At 40.0% G+C, this 19,892-nt stretch overlaps 1 protein-coding gene across 1 annotated transcript in view; it reads right to left on the bottom strand.

Moving 5' to 3' along the window:
• The window catches only part of EIF2B3 (eukaryotic translation initiation factor 2B subunit gamma), a 99,007-nt gene that overhangs the window by 31,098 nt on the left and 48,017 nt on the right, over positions 1-19,892 (bottom strand). The window contains exon 5 of the mRNA XM_063407211.1: positions 17,477-17,566. Within this exon, the coding sequence (XP_063263281.1) occupies positions 17,477-17,566 (90 nt within the window). The remainder of the gene's footprint in view (positions 1-17,476; positions 17,567-19,892) is intronic.

Here is a 19,892-nt window from a genome sequence, read left to right as displayed (position 1 = left end):
GAGAAATATCAATGTAGAAAGTCTACTGTACAATGGGATTATAACCCTGCTAATTTAATTTTGACTATGGGAAGAAAATTTTATTTTTCAATAAAGTATTTGGAAAAAAACCCCAAATCAACAGTTTTTACAGTTGGAGTGCAGTCTTAAAAGAGCTTTATTGTTGTTGTTTCATTATTTTAACAATCTCCATTTAGTTACTGAATTGTGGATTATTTAAAGTAGTACTTGGGAAAATCATGCGGAAAATGAACTTGAACTTGGCACGTATAAGAGGAAGTGCTAAACTTCAGAGGAAGGACTGGGAGAACTAACACAGTGAGTTTGGCTAGAGGAATTCAACAAATAATAACCCACAAAGAAAGAGGAGTTGCTTAGAATGGAAGACAGCAAAACTAGGAACTAACTAACAGATTAAATTACAAAAGGAAAGTACTAGAATAAGTACAGTGAAAATTATTTTAGTTGGCAAAATCTCTAGTAAAGGGGGATCTTACACAGTTCAAACTTTAAGACCAGCTCAAACCCACCCAGGCCCCTTTTCAGGTCAATGACAGTGAAGCAGACCTAAGATCAAAACAGTCTTTCCTGTCTCTAGCTTTGAAGGGAAGATTCAGTTGTGATTGTCAGTTCAGCCCTACGAAGAAATACAGTGTGTTTCTTTTTCTAGACAAACTTTTTCTTCAGTCCTCACTGCAGGTTGTGTTACATCCTCTGTCCTGAAGCCCACCTCTGAAACTTTGCTTTTATGTTTTATTACAGACAAGGAAAAGCTCCAGTCTTTAGTCTCTCCTCCTGCTTGAAAATAAGATTATAATCACCTTCAAATAGCTGTGTTTCAGGAACTAACGAAGCAGAACACTTCACTCTTTAATCACTGAATTTCTGCCTGCTAACCGCTCACAGGCGCGCTGTGCCGCGGCCGCGCCGGCCCCGCGCTCCCACACACGTGTGGCTGTGCAGATGGGCAGTTTACTAGCTCACAGTGTTTGCCTGCAGCTGTGCCATTCAGCAATGATTTCCTGCTTGGGTTTTATACTTCATCCAAAACCGACAATCCTCTGTTTCCCTCAGAGGCTGGCTATGGCATTTATAAGATATATTACCTATAAAATACCCAAGTATTTGGCAGTCTTAAATAGTCTGATGCAGAGGACAACGCAACACGGTAGGAAATGAAAGCAGTGGAAAGGGGAAAAGACAAAGTTTTGCAGTTTTGCCTGGTTTTTGATGGTTTAATCTTTCTTGGCCAAACTCCTGAAGCTTTCCTGCAATTCTCTGAAGTGCTAGCCACATTCCTTTGCCAAAGGTGGAGCAAATCTCTGGGTCATCCATAAGATGTGGCTCAGAAACACATCCTTCTTACTGGAAAAGGAAAACCAGGAAGGTTTGCCTCTGCTTGCTGTTGAAGCAATTTATATGCAACATTAAAGGAATTTGTGTTTGCAAAGTAGTAAAAATACACAGTAAGGCCCTCTGTGAGAAAGATTTGGGAATTTTTTTGCAACAGACCTTGCAAATTAAGATATACCAAATGAGAGTGTGAGACTATCATCGACTGTCAACAGCGGGAGAAACCAAACATCTAGGTGGAACTAGGAAAGGAATTTAAATCAAAGGAGATGCAGAGGGACTGAAGACCCTTCATCAAGAAAGAAAAAAAAGTAGCACGAGTTTGGAAGAACCAGTTGGCCTGTAACCTAACTACAGAAGAAGACAAACCAAAAAGGTTTCTCCTCCAGTGTATTTAAAATTCTTACAATCAAATCCCAACTTCACATGCCTACATTAAGAACAAATAAATGTAAGACTATATAAGCTGAAGAAAGCATTTTTTTAATTCTCTTCAGGTTTTAAAAGCTGGAGCCTCTTGGTTTCTAAAGCTCGTTGTTTTCATTAGCACCAAGAAGTGAAAATGAAATATGCACTGAGATCCACAGAAGGAAAAATCTGCTACAACCAGGAGAAAGAAAGGAAAGGGGTGAGCGGAAGGAGAGGAGGGCACACTGAATTTTGGCAGAAATCCAATTCTAAGCCAATGTGGAGTAAGCATGCTCTTGACACCTCAGAGCAAACCCCAGACGGTAGAGAGCATAAACATGAACCTGCCTTTGAGAAACATTTGCCAAAATAAATATGTTTTCACAAAATCTAGCCCAAGTGACAGGCCCTTTTTCATGAATTCTCATTCCCTAAACTTTGATATTTGAAGTTCTATCTGTCTGTTTTCACCTCAACAGAAAGCAGCAGGTTTTCAATGAAATCACCAAAGATGGAGAGTGCTGTTAGATGTCTGCTTGTAAATCAAGAGAGGAGGACATGCTAATTCCTGAAGCACCTTATGGGGCTCCAGTATCCTGAGAACAAGAGTTGGCAGCAATTTTGAAAGGGGTTGATACTGATTACATTTTAAGCATGCAAAAAGAAGAAGTATCTCTGGCATGGAATCTGCCATTCACGCAGAAGGTCACAACTACAGGGGATGTTGGCAAGAGATGGTGCATAAGTGGGGGAAATGAAGACAATTGGGCATTTGTTGAAATTCATGGTGAAAGTGCAAGAGAAAACCTGGGAGTTCAAGTGAAGATGAATTATTTAAAAATCAGAAGAACCTCCTGGAAAATTCAATATTAAATGCACCTAAGAGCTTAGAGCACACATCAGTTACTTGCAGTCAGCTATGCAGATTGGAGACTCAGGCAATATAAACCTAGAATATTCAAGGTTCATTTTATTTAAAACCTAAAACATTAAGGTGCAAATATGGCTAATTGGTCAGACAATCCTTATTTTACCAAGTACCGTTATTACCAGCAAGACATAATTACACCTTTAAAATTCTTTTATCCCTGGTCCCTGTGCACTCTATGTATTCTCAGTGTTTCTGGGATTTTTGCATCTCAGTAAAGGCACAGATAAGGTTCATGCTAAATTAAAAAGTTTTACTTGTGAAAGAATATTGGGTGAAAACACCCAGGTCAATAGGCTTAATACACAGCTATGCAGAGGTTCTCAGAGACTTTTAACTATAAATAAACTTAAAACAGTCTACAACGTGGCAGAATTAAGTTTGTATCTATGTATGTTATATTATATTATGTTACATTATGGCCCACAGAGGGCCAACTTTTACATGTTGCTGAAATGCAACTGCCTCTGGGATGAAGCTAATTGAAACTTCAGCAAGAAATGAAGAACAATGTAGCCAACTGAAACACAAGAAGAGTTCAGGGGGAAAAAAAATTAATACTGTCCCCTTAAAAAAGGACAAAAAAGGATTTCACAATTATGCTTTAACAGGCTGTGATTTCTGCTCTTAGATTTATGTATTGCTGGAGATTCCGTCATGGGACATGGAAAAATCATGTTTCTGACCAATGATGTTAGGGAGAGGAAGCTCATAAAATATTTTACAATAATATAAGAGTCTAAGTTTAGGAGACCTTGCACAAGTCTAGATAACTGTAGGTGCTGTTTGGCTTGATCCACAGCAGGAATAGGAGCATCTACAGCTTCTGTTTCCTGCAGCTAATTCTCACCAGCTTCAGACACCCTAAACACAACTGTCAGTTCCATTTACCGGCTGTCATTCATTTTCATTTTCCATGTTTAATGTTAAACACCATAAAATAGTATTAATGAGTATTAGCATTCTAATATCCTCCCTGTTTTATTAATCTGTGATGAAGCATGAAAGCTACTGCTGCTGTCAGCACCCACCTGTGAAATCTGCTGTTACCCTCCATGGGTACTTGCAGGGGGCTTCCTTTGCTACCACTGTCAGCACAATCAGCTACATCTACAGTTGCAGATAGTGTTTGTGATTCCTCACTACAAACAAGCAGATCATCAGCCCTTTTATACCTATTTCTATCTTTTTTCTTTTCTTTTTTTTTTTTTTTTTTAACAGGCAATTGTTAGCTCTTGTACTGCTGTGCAAGCACACACTGGGTTTGGTTCTGATCTTAGCTCCACGGCCTTCAACAGAGATTCTTCAGATCACATCAAAAGAACATGAGGCTGTACTTCAGACTGCTACTCATAATTAATGTTAGAAATGTATACATAAATACAACTAAACAAATCCTAAGGCAACTTACAGCTTTGGCCAGAAAGGAGTTGCATGTTTATACAGAACAATAAAGATATAAGAAAAAAGGAGGGAAAAAGAAGAAAAAAAAAAAGTGGGTGTGTTGGAAGAAAGAGAAAAGTTAATTCTGAACCCTGTAGGTACATAGTTCATGGTTCTCATAGTTTAAAGGATAAAGCCAAATAACATTTAAAAATTCCATGTAAGCTGGGAGCTCTCTTGTTGAATCTCAACGTTATTTTCTCCTGATCCTTTGATGGAGATTAAAAATTTCCATGTGAATACAAAGAAAGAAACAACAGTTACTCTGAGATTTTTTCCCTGAGCATTTAATGCTCCAAACTAGAGCAGCCAGCCACCATTCCCATCTCCTCCCCCCTCCTTCAAGAAAAAAAAGTCAACTCACTTTGAAGAAAAGACAAAACAGACAAAACAGGGTCAGGGCAAGGGGGATTAGGGAAATGATATTTATATCATGGACCAAATTAAAATGTCAATGCAAGAGGCAGGCAAACAGCCCATGCCACATATATACACCAGGCATGTTTCCTCAAGGAAACAGGAAAGAGATTTGCAAAGAGTTAATGCAGTCCTGAGTTAATACCACCTGCCTCAGACTCAACACCACTTAAAAGACAGTGTTTGGGTCCATTTCCCACAACGCTGTTTTAACAAGCACAATGGAAAAAGGAATTACAGGACTTTTCTCCTCCTTCTCACTGATTCATTACTAAAAATGCTGGAATTTCTGAGACATGCTAAGAATGTGGAGAAAGCAAAGAAGGAATACATACAAAAGGAAAGAAAAATCAAGTAATATATCTAGGGTGTGCCACATCTCTGCAGAAGGCTAATTCTGCCCTTACATCTTGCAATAATCCTTTGCCTTTGTTTGGTGTACCCCAGACAAATTACAATAAAAGAAAACTCCAAAGTAACTAGGCAAGCCAATAAACTACCAGGCAATTAATTGGGCCTAATTCAATAACCTGCAGCACTCATCACAGCATTAAACATCTGTTATATCTTGCTATGTTCTATTTCTCCTGTTCTACTCTCAAAATTTGGACCAAAAAAAGAGTAAATACATTTCTCATGCCCTGCCACAATTTCATATTAATTAATTGTCAGTGTCTCTTATTTTTGAAGTTAATATCCTAGGGAGAAGACAAGGAAACTTCGAGAAATGTTCTACTTAAAGGTAATTCCACATGACTGCATTTGTGCTTCATTTGTCTTTCCATACTATTTTCTAACTAAAACCTTCAAGCCTGACAGCAATATACTCCCAATGCTCACAAGAACGTGCATGACTCATTCAAAAGCCATTACACAGCAAGCCAGTAAAACTGCACAGCTTTGCTTTGCAGGCTCAAGTTTATGAATGACTTCCCAAAACTGCAGAATCACCACCAAAACCCCACATTCCGGCTGATGGAGGGGAGGCAGAAGACATGCAAGTGACAGTCACAGACACCATAACATGGAGAGGAACCAGATCAAAGTATGAAAGGGATGGTATGGATGCAAACCACATAAAAGCTGTTCTCAAGTTCCACCAAGTCTGGATGCAGTTAAAGGAGCAGGGATCTAACTTCCACTTCTGCCAAAAAGCCCTTTGGGAAACAAGGCAGCTTTCTGAAAAATTGACCACAGAAATTAAAACTCCTCAATTACATACTCAAATCCTTTGAAAGCGTGTGCACACTCAGCTCAGGTCATCTAAGTAACCTTAACTCTGCCCACTTGCCAAACAGCCAGCAACACCCCACAGCTCCCAACTAACACAGCTTTTGCACAGGAATGCCAGCAAGTTTAGACATTTTTAGAACTTCTCTCTGACCAAAAGTCTCTGAGGCCGTCGGAGGCCACCCAGGGTGTTTGGCAGGTTGTACACGCTGCTGAGGAATGGATCTCATTCATTCCCAGACAGCATCCCATTCTTCTGAAACAAGCGCACCTGCAACAAATGTGATTCTTTGCCAGAACTCATCTTTCCCGTTTCTCTCCCACCTCCGCCTTTGCAGCCATCTGTGTCTGAGTTACCAACTTTTTTCTAAGTGCCTTTGAAATAAGGCTCCTTTTCTGAAAAAGAAACAGAGGCATTCTGACAATCTGCCTAAACAAACACACATATATAATGTATTTGATAAGGCTGACGTATCCATAAACCAGTGAGTATGTAAACTTTAGGTGCATAATTATATGTTCAGATAAATAGATTTAAACACTTCAGACTTGTACAAAATGTGTCAGAAAATACAGACACGGCTGTAGCTTCACACGGGCAACCTCTTCCACCCCACTCCACTGGTATGGCACTACAGGCGCTGGAGATGCCCACATGATTCTGCTGTTTCCCCATGCAGATACTGTGTTTGGTGGTCTCCAATCAAATGGACCTATCCTCAGTTTGACTAATTTCTCTCAGCAGTATGGGAAATAAACTGGAAGCTCTGGTGTGTAATTCAATCCTGCTTTCACCTATACAACTACCATTTCTACACCCTTCTTCCCAGCAATCACTCTACCTTAACTCTAATCCTCTGTACTGACTGCTAATCCTTGCTCCACCCCTCCCTGTAGGACAACTCTTCTCTTCTTTTTACCACAGTGTTTGCAAGATGATCTTCTGTCTGTGATAAGACTAAACTTTTTTTTTGTCTTTACTTTATCCTTTCTTGAAGAACTTTGAAAGTTTTTTGGCCAATGAATACCATCTCTTCTTTTTCACTAGATATCTTTCATTCATAATGTTCTTCCCAGGTGGTATTAATCCATGAAAGTTTGGTGTAAAATGCTGTATGAGCTACAGTTCATCTCTGCATCTTTGATTTAGGGGAAATATCACTCCTTCTCTCCATTCAGCTCTTGGACTTCTTCAAAACCAGTAGCTTAACTAGATAGCATTCAGCATTTCCCACAGACTATTTAAAATGTTATACTCCTTTTTTTAGTTTTTCCACTTTAAGTAAAGAAATTCACAGTTGCTCCTCTTTGATTCAAGACTGTTCTAAGATTAACCTTTACCTCACGCTCTAGGCTCCTTATCACATTCAAAATGAAACTCAGAGTGCCATTATTGATTGAATGATGGTTCACTAACTTAAGGAAGACACTTCTTAGCTACTCTATTCATGTATGTGTGCCCTATCATCGCTGGTAGCATTTAGTGTCTCATCTATAGGCAGGAAGTCAAAAGTCTCCCACCACAATAACTCAATGCAATAATAAAGTCAGCAACAGTGTTACAGACATATTTATGATTGTTCATGTTTCCATTGCCTTGCTAAGGCACAATGAAATTTAATATTGAACCAGCACCTAGAATAAAAAAAACTATAAGAAAAAGTGAAATACTAGGAAGATAATAATTGTTTTCTCTCTTTACCTAAAATTCAACCTGTCAGTAAAAGGGGACTCAGCATTTCAGAAGGATGTGTCAGTGACTAAGGTGTTGTAGAAAAAGAGAGATTTAGAAGCAAAAGAGAGAGGGGCAGAAAGGAAAACATTATCTTGAAAATTGTACATTCAGATCATCTGAATGGAGAATACAAGGGAAATACAAGTTTTCCACTGCAAGAGACATATATAGGATATCATACTACAAGGATTGTATCCTCACAGGGAAATGTCCAGCAAGGTGAGATAATAACTTTACCCAAAGTATTATCTTACATGCAAGTAGTGCTGGGTACAGAAAATGTACTGCATTACTAAAAGAATACTTAGGGTGATACTGCCCAAGTGGCAATGATTTAAGAAGTAAAAAATAAAGAGAAAAAAAAGCACACAAAGATGGGTAAACTAATTACTTCTTAGCTCCAAATTCACATCTTGTGTGAAGACAAAAGTCAGCTTGACTGAAGGTTACCCAAGGAAACTGAAACTGCATCAAACAGTGGAAAAAATAGTTAACCATGTTTAATGTTTATTATCAGATCAGAGCGAGCCCAGCTGAGGCCACCAAGAGGGCCAAGAGCACATGACACAGGAGGAGAAGCTGGGGGAGCTGGGTTTGTTCAGCCTCGAGAAGAGAGGGCTGTGGGGGAATCTGATTACGGTTTTCCACTACCACAAGTGAAGTGATACAGGAGACAGAGTTTTTCAAGAGATGCACAGTGAGAGAACAAGAGGCAACAGATGCAAGCTGCAACAAGGGAAATTCCAGTTGGGACATAAAGAAAACAACTTTTCACTGAGTGGTACAGTCCTTGGACAAGGCCCAGTTTCCATCCTTACAGATTTTCAAAATTCAACTGCAAAAAAAACCCTGAGCAACACAAAAGTTAGACTTGAGCAGGAGGTTGGACTAAATCCTACTAGACATCCCTTCCCAATCTAAATATTTCTATGATTCTATAATTGAATGACGTCTTTCATGGCCTCCCTAAATTCACGTTTTTTACAGAATCCAAAGGGTCTTAATATGATGCTGTAAGTCACATTAAGAGAACAAAATTAACACATTTTAACATTTACCTTAGAAAAGGGCAGCTTGGGTGCACAGAATACTGTGCTGTGAGCAAGCACACTTTGGTATGTCAGGCACGTGGCCACTATGGAGTATCATGATCTCACAAAAAGGTTTGCAGTTATTGATGAAGTTGGTCAACTCCAATTCAACATATCCAAAGCTATGTCTACTCTCAAGTAGTCTGCCAATACGAAAAGGAATTGTACTTCTTACAGAAGGCATTTGCTGAAAATCATAATGTGCTAAATCTAGTTTGGATCATTAGGGCTTTTCCCCCTGAGGATTCAGGGGTAAGCTTGATTGGTACCATGGAAAGATGGTAATAGTAATGACACCCTGGAGGAGGAGAATATCAGCAAATTTTCACTTCTGGCATTTCTAGTAAGGAACAGAGAAAGCTCCAACAGCTGGATATGTTTGACAAGGAGAGGAAATGGGAAAGATAAATTGCCATTTCAAATTGTAATAGATGAAATGCACTAAGGAGAAGGAGGACCCTGGGTTGGGTTGATTGTGGGGTGTTTTTCTCCTTCTTGTTTGAAAAGCTACAATCTATTTGCCCTGACTTCACACAGTATACTTCCTGTAGGAGCTATTTGTTTATTTATCTATTTTAATCACAAGGAAAGTATTCATTATAAAATCTCTCTTTACAGCAAAGGAGAAACCTTCCAGCCACACGGCTGACACATGTTAACTTGCAGGTATTCACAGAGTAGGTTCTGTTTTAAGCCATCTTTCAGGCAGCCACACAAAGACCACCAAAGCTGGGTGTTCAGCTCTGCCAGACCTCCCCCAGCCAGCAGCCCTTGCCAGGAAACACAGGTGACAGCCTGAATGATAAAAAGGCATTTAGAGGGGAAAAAGAAAAAATGCACTGGTTTAGTCTGGGCAGCACCTTAATATAAACCTGCAGGGGCCTTTGTGTACAGCATAGCACACAGCCATCCAAGCAGGAGCTCCAGAAACAGCCACTCGCACCTCCAGTTTCCACAGATCTCACACTGCCCTGCCCTTTATTGAGGGAGGAGAAGGGTGGCTCTGCTGCAGCTCTTTCCATGGCCACAGATCTCCCAATACTGAGACAGCAAACTTTCCTCTCCCCTCTTGGTGCTGGCCCAGCAGAGGCTCTCTGGACACAGCAGAGGGGAGCTGAGCAAAGAAGTGTGCTCTGGGAGTGCAGCTGATGCAGTTTGGAAAGGCAGAGCACTATGACCTCACACAATTTGCTCTTATTTATTTCAGCAGTTAAAAAAAAATACCAACCCAAATTCCAGTGTTTAACTTTGTAAACAAATCATACTGACTTTGGCTATAAAGTTTACTGCAAATTTGCTCAGTTCAGAAAAGAGTTTCTCTACTGGCAAATTCTGGCAGGCAGCTCTCCAGCTCTGGAAGAACTGCAGAAAGCTGATTTGTTTTCTTAGCTACAGCTCAGACTCTCACACGGTGCACCCTGAGCAGGGCTCCCTAGGGAAAGTGGACTTCCCTGGCGGCAGGCAAGATGTTAGCACTCAGCATTCCCAGGATAAGGCACTGTGAATTGCTAACTCAGACCTTTTGAAGTGAGCACAGTACTGCTGTTTATCATTCGTGCCTTTCCAGTACCACACATGATCCTTCTGGCCACAGGAAGAGCTGCCCACTTCCCAGGTGACTGTACCAGGGAAACTGTGGCTTTTTCTACATCCAAAACTTCAGAAGGACTAGATTCTGGACAAAATGGTGATTTGCAAAACACATTACCGAACACAGTAAAATTTTACCTGGTTTTAGGACGAAGAGGGGTGGGAGGAAAAGGGGGAAGGACACCACAAAAGTGAAGCAAAATGCATGTGAAATGTCCCAATATATAAGATTGTCCTATATATAAGATATAATACATTGTCAATTTTGTTTTACATATACATGTACAGTCTTTAGAAATGAAGTCTGAAGATCTTATGTCACAAAGTGCATGTGACACTCAGGTGGAGAACAGAGAACCCACAACATCTGAGCAAACACACGGTGGCATCTGCCTTCACCAAATCTGAAATGACCAATGTTCAGAGGTGGTGCAACTAGGGTGCCTAAAGAAAAATTGCCCAGAATTTTCTGGTTTAAGTTCCTGTCTTCATCTGTTTGTAAATTTGCCAAAGTGTAACTGTTTTGGCTGAAATTACCCATGCCAGGTGTTTCCCTCAAGTTGATTATTTTTTTGGACAGCGTCATCAAAAATGTCTCAGCTATTTCCAAGAACGAAATTACGGAAAAACCCCTTTGTTTTGACCATGCTAAAAATATTTCATCTGTTCTGCTGAAAAGTTCTTGCACTTCCATGCTTAGAATTTGGCACAGTGGAGGGTTGTCTTTTCATCTGGGCATTCCATTTGTAAACAGGAAAAGTGCCCATATTACATCAGGCTAAGTCTGAAAAAACACTCTTTGCACATGCTGGGAAGAGACCTGCTTGTTTTAGGGTTTTTTACTTCTAAAAGGTAGAAGTACCTCTACCTTGGGCATGCTCCATTGTCTCTTCTCTGCAAGGTAATTGAAATACTCATGCACTGTTCCACAGAGAAACAGAGTATGCTCCAGGCCAAGGTTATAAATGCTGAGATGGATATTCTTTGAAGTTCAGAGCATCCCATCTCCTTCTGGTGGCTGACCTGAAGAGTGATAAATCTATGCTGATAACAGCTACTCCATTAGCATGTGTCACAGTAGACTCACTGATTAATTCTAGAAGTGTCATGTACATAAATATATATACACACCTTAAGAATATCATGGTAACAGTTTGAGCAATCAAGAAAAGCTAGAAGCATGTTGCTTATACCTCAATTACAACCTTGTGTGTTCACATTATGATATAACTCTTAAAAACACACCTACTTTTCTTCTCTCCCCAGTCTTAATCTCCTCTTCACCCAATGCAAAGATGGACTATGCCTGGGGGATCAATCACCTTTGTGTAATGAGGCAGAAGAATGACTGCCTCATTTGTTAGAACATGTGTGTTAAATGTACAAGGCAGAAGGCTGCAAGAGGAGGAAAGAACTGCTAAGATGTAAGGAAAATGAATGATGCCTGAAGAATTGATTTTTTAATTTTCTTTTTTTTTTTGTAATTCCCTTCAGTCAGATGATTTTATGGATGGTACTGAATGCAGAACATAAATCTAATTTCTGCAGGTTGGCATTGCTTATCATCCTGCAACAACAATCATCAATGGAAAAGATGTTTTCAACATTATGAGCTCCCTGTATAACATTACGAATTGAAAAATGGCATACTTAAGACAAAGATGCTTCAAACCTCAGCTCTTGTGTACCCTGGTTTCCCACTTTCAAAAGGGAGAAAACCACTGCTTCACTAACAGAGGTGCTGAAAAGATAGTTAATGGGCATTACAGAATCAGTGATGAGCACCAAGTGGAACATATTTACTTTTACCTTTCCAAAACAAAGTATTTAACTTATCTTCAGAACATGAAATAGGGACTAAGGCTGGTAGCCTTCACCTGAATTACAGAAATTTTGTACAACACTGAACAGTATCTCCTTCAGTAAACATCTCAGACAATTAATGATGCAATGGTCACAGATGGGGGAAAAAAACCCCAAACAAGGTATAAAGTCAAGTAACTGAGGCTGCACCATACTATGTGGGAAAAACAAAAGCAAAATGTTGCACAGGGAGCCTCAGCTGTGGCACTTATTAATTGGCAAGTGCTATAATTTACAAAGTTAGTATTTTTAAATGTGGCTTTTTGTATGCTCAACCTGTAACTAAGGTTTGATTAGGATATTCCTGACAAGCTCTGCACTGGTGAAATTTGAGAAAAATTATTTTGGAGACCTTATTGATTAGGACCACATACTGCTTTACTTTAGGCAGCCTTGATCTGGCTCTGGACTTTCTTGTCTACCTCAATGAGGGGTGAAAACAGCAGTCTCCATATGCCCACAGGTTTCAGCTGCGAGCATAGTAAGAATCTAACAAATATAACAAATGCTGCCATTTGTACCTGCACAACTGACTTTGGGCAAAATGCTATTCATGTACACATATATTATAAATGCATATTATGCATGTTCTTAAGCATATTCACAGGATATACAGAGACATATCTTCAAGAATTAAATTTCCAAAGCAAGTTTGAATTTTCCAATGAAAGGGGTTGCTCTATTATCTATCTCCCTTCTGCCTTCGTCTAAATTATGTATCTTACTTCACCAAGCCAAAGCTTTAGAAATTTTCAGGAAAAGCAGAACACAAGCTACCATGCAATTTCCCTTTGATCACATTTCTCCTGGTAGCAGCTTTGCTGGGATTGTTAGCAAGCCAACTGTCAGCACACAGCAAAGAAATACCAGCGCGTGTCTGTGCAACACGCGGGGCTCACACGGCACAGGCCCACATCCTGCCCCCTGCTACAACTGAACTTCATGGGGGAAAAAGGGAATAAGGACTCTCTTCTTCCATCTGCTCCGAATGCAGCAGCGAGGCAGGATTCCAACCTAGCACTCAGGAGAGTGCCAAAAAAGGGACTGGCTACTGTGCTGGCTGCCACTCCAGGGCCCCAGGGGTGTGAGGCCCGCCAGCTGTGGGGTGGAGCCGTGCCCCCAGCCAGCTACAGCCTCTGCTTCTGCCTCGCTGCTGGCTCAGCGTGTGAACGATCGCTTTAAGAAAAGCAATATTGTGCAGTTCATCATGTGGTGCAGGTGTTCACCTTCAAGTATCCCTGCCCTGTGCTGGCAGAGCAGCTCCAGCAGCACGCACAGCCTGTGCTTGCCTGTCTTCCCATGCCACAAAGCACGGCACCTACGGGATCCCCGGGCTGGCTTTGCTCTGAAGGAGGAAATGCTGAGGAGAGGAAAGCTCTCACCTAAATACAAAGGGCTCATCTTTTTAACTGATTTCCCTCTCATACGGAGGTGTGATACAACTCCACACGCTCTACCAAGATCAACCTCAGCAACTCTAATTTCACTGAGGAAGAAAGGAACCTGCTGAAGAATTAAAAGCCTCTGCTAAAAATAAACTCCAAGGTCAGGTACCACCAGAAGAAAATTCAGCCCATACAAGAGCTGTTTCACATTGAGGTCACAGCTCCTGCTCAGACAGGATAAATCCAGATGGCAGCAGGGTATGGTTTGGGACCTCTTGTGAATCTCACATGGGCAGACCCAGAAGTCATCAGTGTTGGGTATCTGCTGCAGATGCAGGGATGGAGACATTCATCTGAGGGCAGCGCTCCCAAATCTTGTACTGGCACCCCTGTGCAGAGGCCGCCAGTGTACTGCAGCTAATTAATGAGCACTTTTTAATGAACCTACCCTGCTGAAGCAGAAGAACGGAAAGAGGAGAAGGAACAAATCCCAGCTGCAGGAAATAAACTGCTATGGGCAAGAATTTCTTCAGTTGTTGCCCAAGCCAGCATGGAACCACAACCATTTGAGCTTGGTAGATCTGGACATGGTAGGACCCTTGCACACTTGATTTCACTAGGATCCAGTGCAGAACTAGTGGATGAGTGATAGATGGAGATTTAACTGCCAAAATGCATTTTTTCCCTCTAGGAGAGGAAAGAAAAAGCAGTTTCATTCCCGAAAAATAAATTCCCCAGGTTTAAATTACATTAGAGGCATGGTATTTTTTATTTTTGTCTGGACATACATATTTGAGGGTGTTCTAATAAGCAGAATATTTCCTCTAACTTTTATTCAAAGGCACTAGCAAGTTCTGCCTTTTAAATCTCAAGAATTTGATTTGCTATAGTGCAATAAAACTTCAGGCAGGATAATCCTAAATTCAGGCCTTTTAAAATAGTTCATAAAAATGTATTAAAGGACTACAAACTGAGTTACAGTCTACCAAACAGTATTTTGACCTCTCCTAACATCCCTCATCATAGAATCTTACTGCTGCCAAACAAATACTGACTATTTTCCAAACAATCCCACCCAGAAGAGGAAACAAGTGCATAGAAAAATCAAAGGATGTGTCTAGCACCACCAAGCAAGACAGTGATAAAGCTGATGAAAAAACCATTGGTATCACGACTTAGTCTTGGAGCTGAATACTCAGCCTTTTTCTAAAGCTGCCACACAACATAGTTGTTCCAAATCCTAAAGAAAGATATTATGTTATATATATGTATGTATATATAAATAATATATATATATATAAAAAATAGACAGAACAAAGGTCATTTCATGTTCTTTTTCCCCTGTTTTCATATTAGTTGCTTGTGAATTTGTACTTTACTTACAACACATATATTAATCTGAATGCCAATTACTCTTACAGGTATAGCTATAAACAAACTAGATTCACTCAGGCACAGTTTGTTCTTGCCATATCTTTGCAGATAAGCTGGGATTCGCTGAAGAAGAAACAGATCCCATACAGATAATCACATTGGTTTTCATGTAATACTTCAACCCGGAAATAATCATAATTTTCCTCTACAAAAGCCACTTGTAGCATCTAAATTTTTTACTGCCGGGCAACATCTTTTCAACTTTTGTATGTCAAAAAAACATTTGAAAAAATGTAAATGCTTCACTGAGCTACAAACAATGAAAAAAGGTGTTCTGCCTGCCATCAAACCCCGCTGTTAAAATATTAACACAATGTAAATATTGTAATATTGAGGAAGTACACTGTGTCAGTACTTCCTGGCACCACACAAGAGCTTCACTGTTCCCTTCAGTCCCTGCTGTTAGTTTTAAACACGCACAACTTAAACAAGGCATCTGAGCTTCTCCAGTCCTGGTGCAAAATTGCAGAGAGGCAAAATCTTACTGTAAGTTCTCTGTAGACTAAAAACCAAAGTATTAAAAAGAACCCTTAAACCCAAACAATTATGTAGATGTCAGTACTTTTGAGGCAAAAAAAAATCCCCAGTCTTTCAAAAGTCTTGGCATATTGCTGCCAAACATGGAAAGATCTTTGGGTAGGCACTGTCCTCCCCTTCCTCATAGAAGAAAAACAAGCTGCAAATGCCCACCAGTGCCAGAAGTTTGAAAGCTGAAGTTATTCCTCATGGCAAAAGTCCCATTTCCCAGATTTGCCCGTTAAGCACATTACTTGCAATTGACTCTCTCAATTGACTGAATAAGTAGCATTTGTGTAATCAAGAGAATGAAGCAGTCATTTACCATTAGTAAGCCAGATGTTGCTATCAGGTCTTAGGAAACGCTGCCTAGCTGCTGTAATGATCTATTTGTCATGGAAGTGTCACAGAAAAGTAGCACAGCTCTAAAAAACAGCAAAGACCTCTAAAAAATAGAGAATGACCTTGTTATAGAAAACAACAAAAAAAAACCCCAGTCGGTCATACTTGCAAAACATCAGTGGACTTGTTCTATGGGGATCTGGGGGAAACTAGAAGAATTTTACTCTACTGACTTCGGTTAATACAAAGTAAAATCCTGACTGACAAAGCCAAAGATCTCACCAGTTTCCACTGAAATATCATAAAGCCTTGAAATCTGAAGTTACCGCTATTTACACTCCGAGGCCTCTCTGAGTGACGTATCTGACAAAGACCATCCTTGTCCCACAGATCTAAATTCAAAACCAAATGAAATACCAGGGAAAAATAACTGAATGTGTGAAATGTCTAATATTCCAGAAATGTCTAATCCCTGCAAAACTAGGTGCTAGGATTTCAAGAAATGAGTCCTACATGCTGTATTATGACAAAAGAAAGGTGTAAACACCGCTTCATGCTACCACAGGAAGCATGAGAATTTCAAACCCTCACCAACTTTCCAAAATACACTAAATAAATGGTTTATTCCAGGTTTAAAGCATCTGCTGCTCCTGAAACTTTCACACATTTCTGTACACAAGAAGGGAACTAAAATAACCTGTACAATGCCCCCGTGTACCAGTCAAAGTGTCGGATAAGCCGTATTCTTATGCATGGTATGAAATTGCCCTTGGGGTTAACACAGATTTTCCACTTAATTTTAATTCGCTCACAGACCCTTATTCTGGAAGAGCTCCTTCAAGCATGTATCCAGCTGTATCACCAGATTTGTATATGGTCAAGACTAACATAAATCTCCCACCCTCAATGTTTTTTCACATGTCAGTTTATCTGCTAAGAAAATGTACTATGAACACAACACTTAGCCTCTGTATCTTTTATCTTACTTAAAAGGGAAGAAAAACTCTTGAGAACTCAGTGAGCATTCAGTGTATGTAATGGGCATGAGAGGGCTATAAAAAGTCTAGGAACAGGACATCATTCCAAAACTGAACTACTTACTGTGAGGGGGAGTGTTCATTTGTTTGTTTTTAAAAGACAAACAGGGTTTGGTTGTTTTTTTTTTTGTCTGTTTCATGAAATATTATAGCTAAGATCCTTCTCCACTTCCATAAATGGATGTTTTTCTTACTCTCAGTGGGTGGTCTCAGAGTTTTGACAGAGGAATATCACAAGCTAAAAACATAGGATGCTACAGAGATAGCCCACCTGCAGTGGTGGTGGATGTGAAGGGGCAGAGGGAAGGTGATTGCAAACACCAAAACAGACTGTGGTGGGGGAAATCAAAGGTCAGAAATGTATTCACAAGCCTAACAATGGGAAAGCCCTGGTAAAATGAGCAGCCAAAAAGAAGAGATACATAAGAAAAAGAACAGATGCATAAAAGAGACAAAAATGTTAGTGTTCACTTATGCTGGGGTTTTTGTTTTGTTTTTTCAAAAAGATCCTAATAAGACACTCAAACATAATGCCTGACATTCCTTTTAGTATAGTTAGAATATTTTGAAAACTGGTTTCTTTAACATTTTTATTTTATGCTAGCTAATTTAATGAAAAAAAAATCCTTTGAAAGCTCTTTAAAAGTAAACCACATGCCAATGCAAACGCCTGCTAATATCTTGTGTGTTGCTTGGTTTCTTACCTGTTTTCTACCAGGAAGTCTACCACATATTTCTTCAGACAGTAGAGATGGGCATCCATCAGCCCTGTTCTGATATGCATTCTGGGGTGCCTGGAAAAGAATAAAAAAGGGAAATCATGGAGCTTTTGCATGGCTGTTTACAAGAACTTCACTTTGCAATGAGGTCAGGGATAGTGACAAGTGTGCAAAGGTCTGCTCCTTTCCATCTACTGTTGGATTGCTGGAACAGAAGAGCTCAGGCTGCCATTAGTGGGCTGTGTCTATAAACTTACACCTGCTGGCCCTGGGCTGATTTGCTGCAAAAGAAAACACCTCCTCCAAGGAGTCATTACTCCTGCTACATCTTCTCATGTAAGTGGAAATTGCACATTACTGGGCAGGAAGCCAAAGTAATGGGCCCAGAGTGCTAAAAGTTACAGTGGGTAATGTCAGGGTACAATAATTCAAAGCTTCTGGCTAAGTGCCTGCCTTAATACACATGCAAGGTTGGGCATGTTCTGCTAGCAAACACAACAACATTTCTGTATTTTCTCCAACACTTCCTGGGGGGGAAGGGGGAAGGAGATGGGGTCTGCTCACCTTTCCTACACTACACATTACAAAGGATTGGCATAGCACAATTACAAAGCATTTGCTATCCAGCCCAGTAAGGTGGGAAATATGAGTAAAACTCCCACTCATCATAAGCCAAACAGGAAAGTCTTTGCTTTCGGAGCAGTGTCAGGTTAATATTTTGGAACCTCAGGAATCCCCTGGTAGCTTCAAAATTTTAAGAACAAAGTTTAAATCATACAGACTCATTGACTGCTTCTATTGCTTCTCTTTATGCTTTCTCTATTCTTGGATAATGGAAACCATTTTCGGAACCTGTCTGAAACCAGCTAAATATTTTAGGCCAATACTACTTTCCCTTCCACAAATCTCTGGCCTCATTTGAGAGCATTGTGGCTGTCTGAACATTTGCCACTAGTTCTTGGAACAGAAAAGCAAAGAGAATATTTAGCCTGCAGATTAAAAAAGACAAAACACAACAACAGTCAGGGACTACGCTGAGCTGTTCAAGACATCCATAACTGCACTCACAGTCAGAGGCTATTAAGGAGAGAAATTTCAATCCACACCTGAAATTGTCCCTGTTTTCATTTTTCTTCCTTTGATGTCTGGATTTCATAATTAAGTTTGAATGAACATATTTTATCAGTGTACTCTAACCAACTTGGTTTACTTATTCCAGAACATGCTAAAGTCAGATGTTTGTGATCATGACCACCCTTAGTATGTAGCTAGCTCAGCAGAACGATCCCTCATAAACTGGGCATGCACATAAATAGTAAACCAATACTATCACTCCAAATATTTAGTAACACCAAAGCTACCAAGAACATCAGGTGTTCTAGTAAGCCATTTTTCAGTGCATTTCTCAATTAATGCCTTGAACTACCAAAGTATTCAAGTCTTAACATTTCATGACTTATGTGGCATTTCTCAAGCATGCCATTCAAGCTACGCATATTTTTGACTATAACAAAATTCTTTAAGTCCTATTTGCAAAGGAAAACTCCTATAATAGTAGTACAACACTTTGCAGCGAAGTATGAGGTACTAGAAAATGATATATGCACTTTCAGTAGATTACTTCATTAACAAAACATGAGCTCACCTAGCAATGCTCCAGTACTGATGTTATCAGTGGCCCAGATGTTGCTGTGGAAGGCAGCCCAAATAGCAATGTTCCTTATGCAAAGAGGATAGGGAATCCACTAATTTTAATGAGATCTTGCAGTTGGAAGTCATTAGATTCCCTCTTGCTCTGCATCCTGAGAATGGTTTCCACATTTGGTGTATGTATGAGAGGGAGAAATTTCCTATCTTCTCTGAGAAGGGTTCCTTTGTATTTATGTAATGAATATAATAGTTTACTGGGGAAATTAACAAATAAATGGAACAAGGCAATAAACATGTAAAAATATAGAAACAGATAGAACACAGGAAGGAAAGGCAAAAATGGGAGGAAAAACTCCTATTCTTAACCTGAAGGTGACAAGACAAAATTTCTTTAGTGCCAGAATGCCAGATTTTTCTCTTCCTACTCAAGATCTTTTATACACTCCCTTTAAACACCAGGCAGAGGAAGGCTGTAGGGGCTAGGCATCAAGCAATGGTGTAAAACAGGAATTCCCCAGTAAATGCTGGTTCTGTCGCCAGTGTCTGTGTGGCTCTGACACATGCAGTCGCCCTACCTGCAAACTGGATAAATGCTACGTAGCTACACCACAGGACACTGAGGATTTGCGGGCTGAAGTTTGCATCTGCATGCAAGCATTGTTTTTCTGTAGCTAAGCAACTTTGTTTTAAAGTTATACAAAATCAGTGCAAGTGGACAAACAGTAGCACACTGCTACCCCAGCTCCTCCAT

Source organism: Prinia subflava, chromosome 10 (genome assembly GCF_021018805.1).
Source record: "Prinia subflava isolate CZ2003 ecotype Zambia chromosome 10, Cam_Psub_1.2, whole genome shotgun sequence".
Classification (NCBI taxonomy): Eukaryota; Metazoa; Chordata; class Aves; order Passeriformes; family Cisticolidae; genus Prinia; species Prinia subflava.
This window is presented reverse-complemented; position numbering and strand designations above follow the sequence as displayed.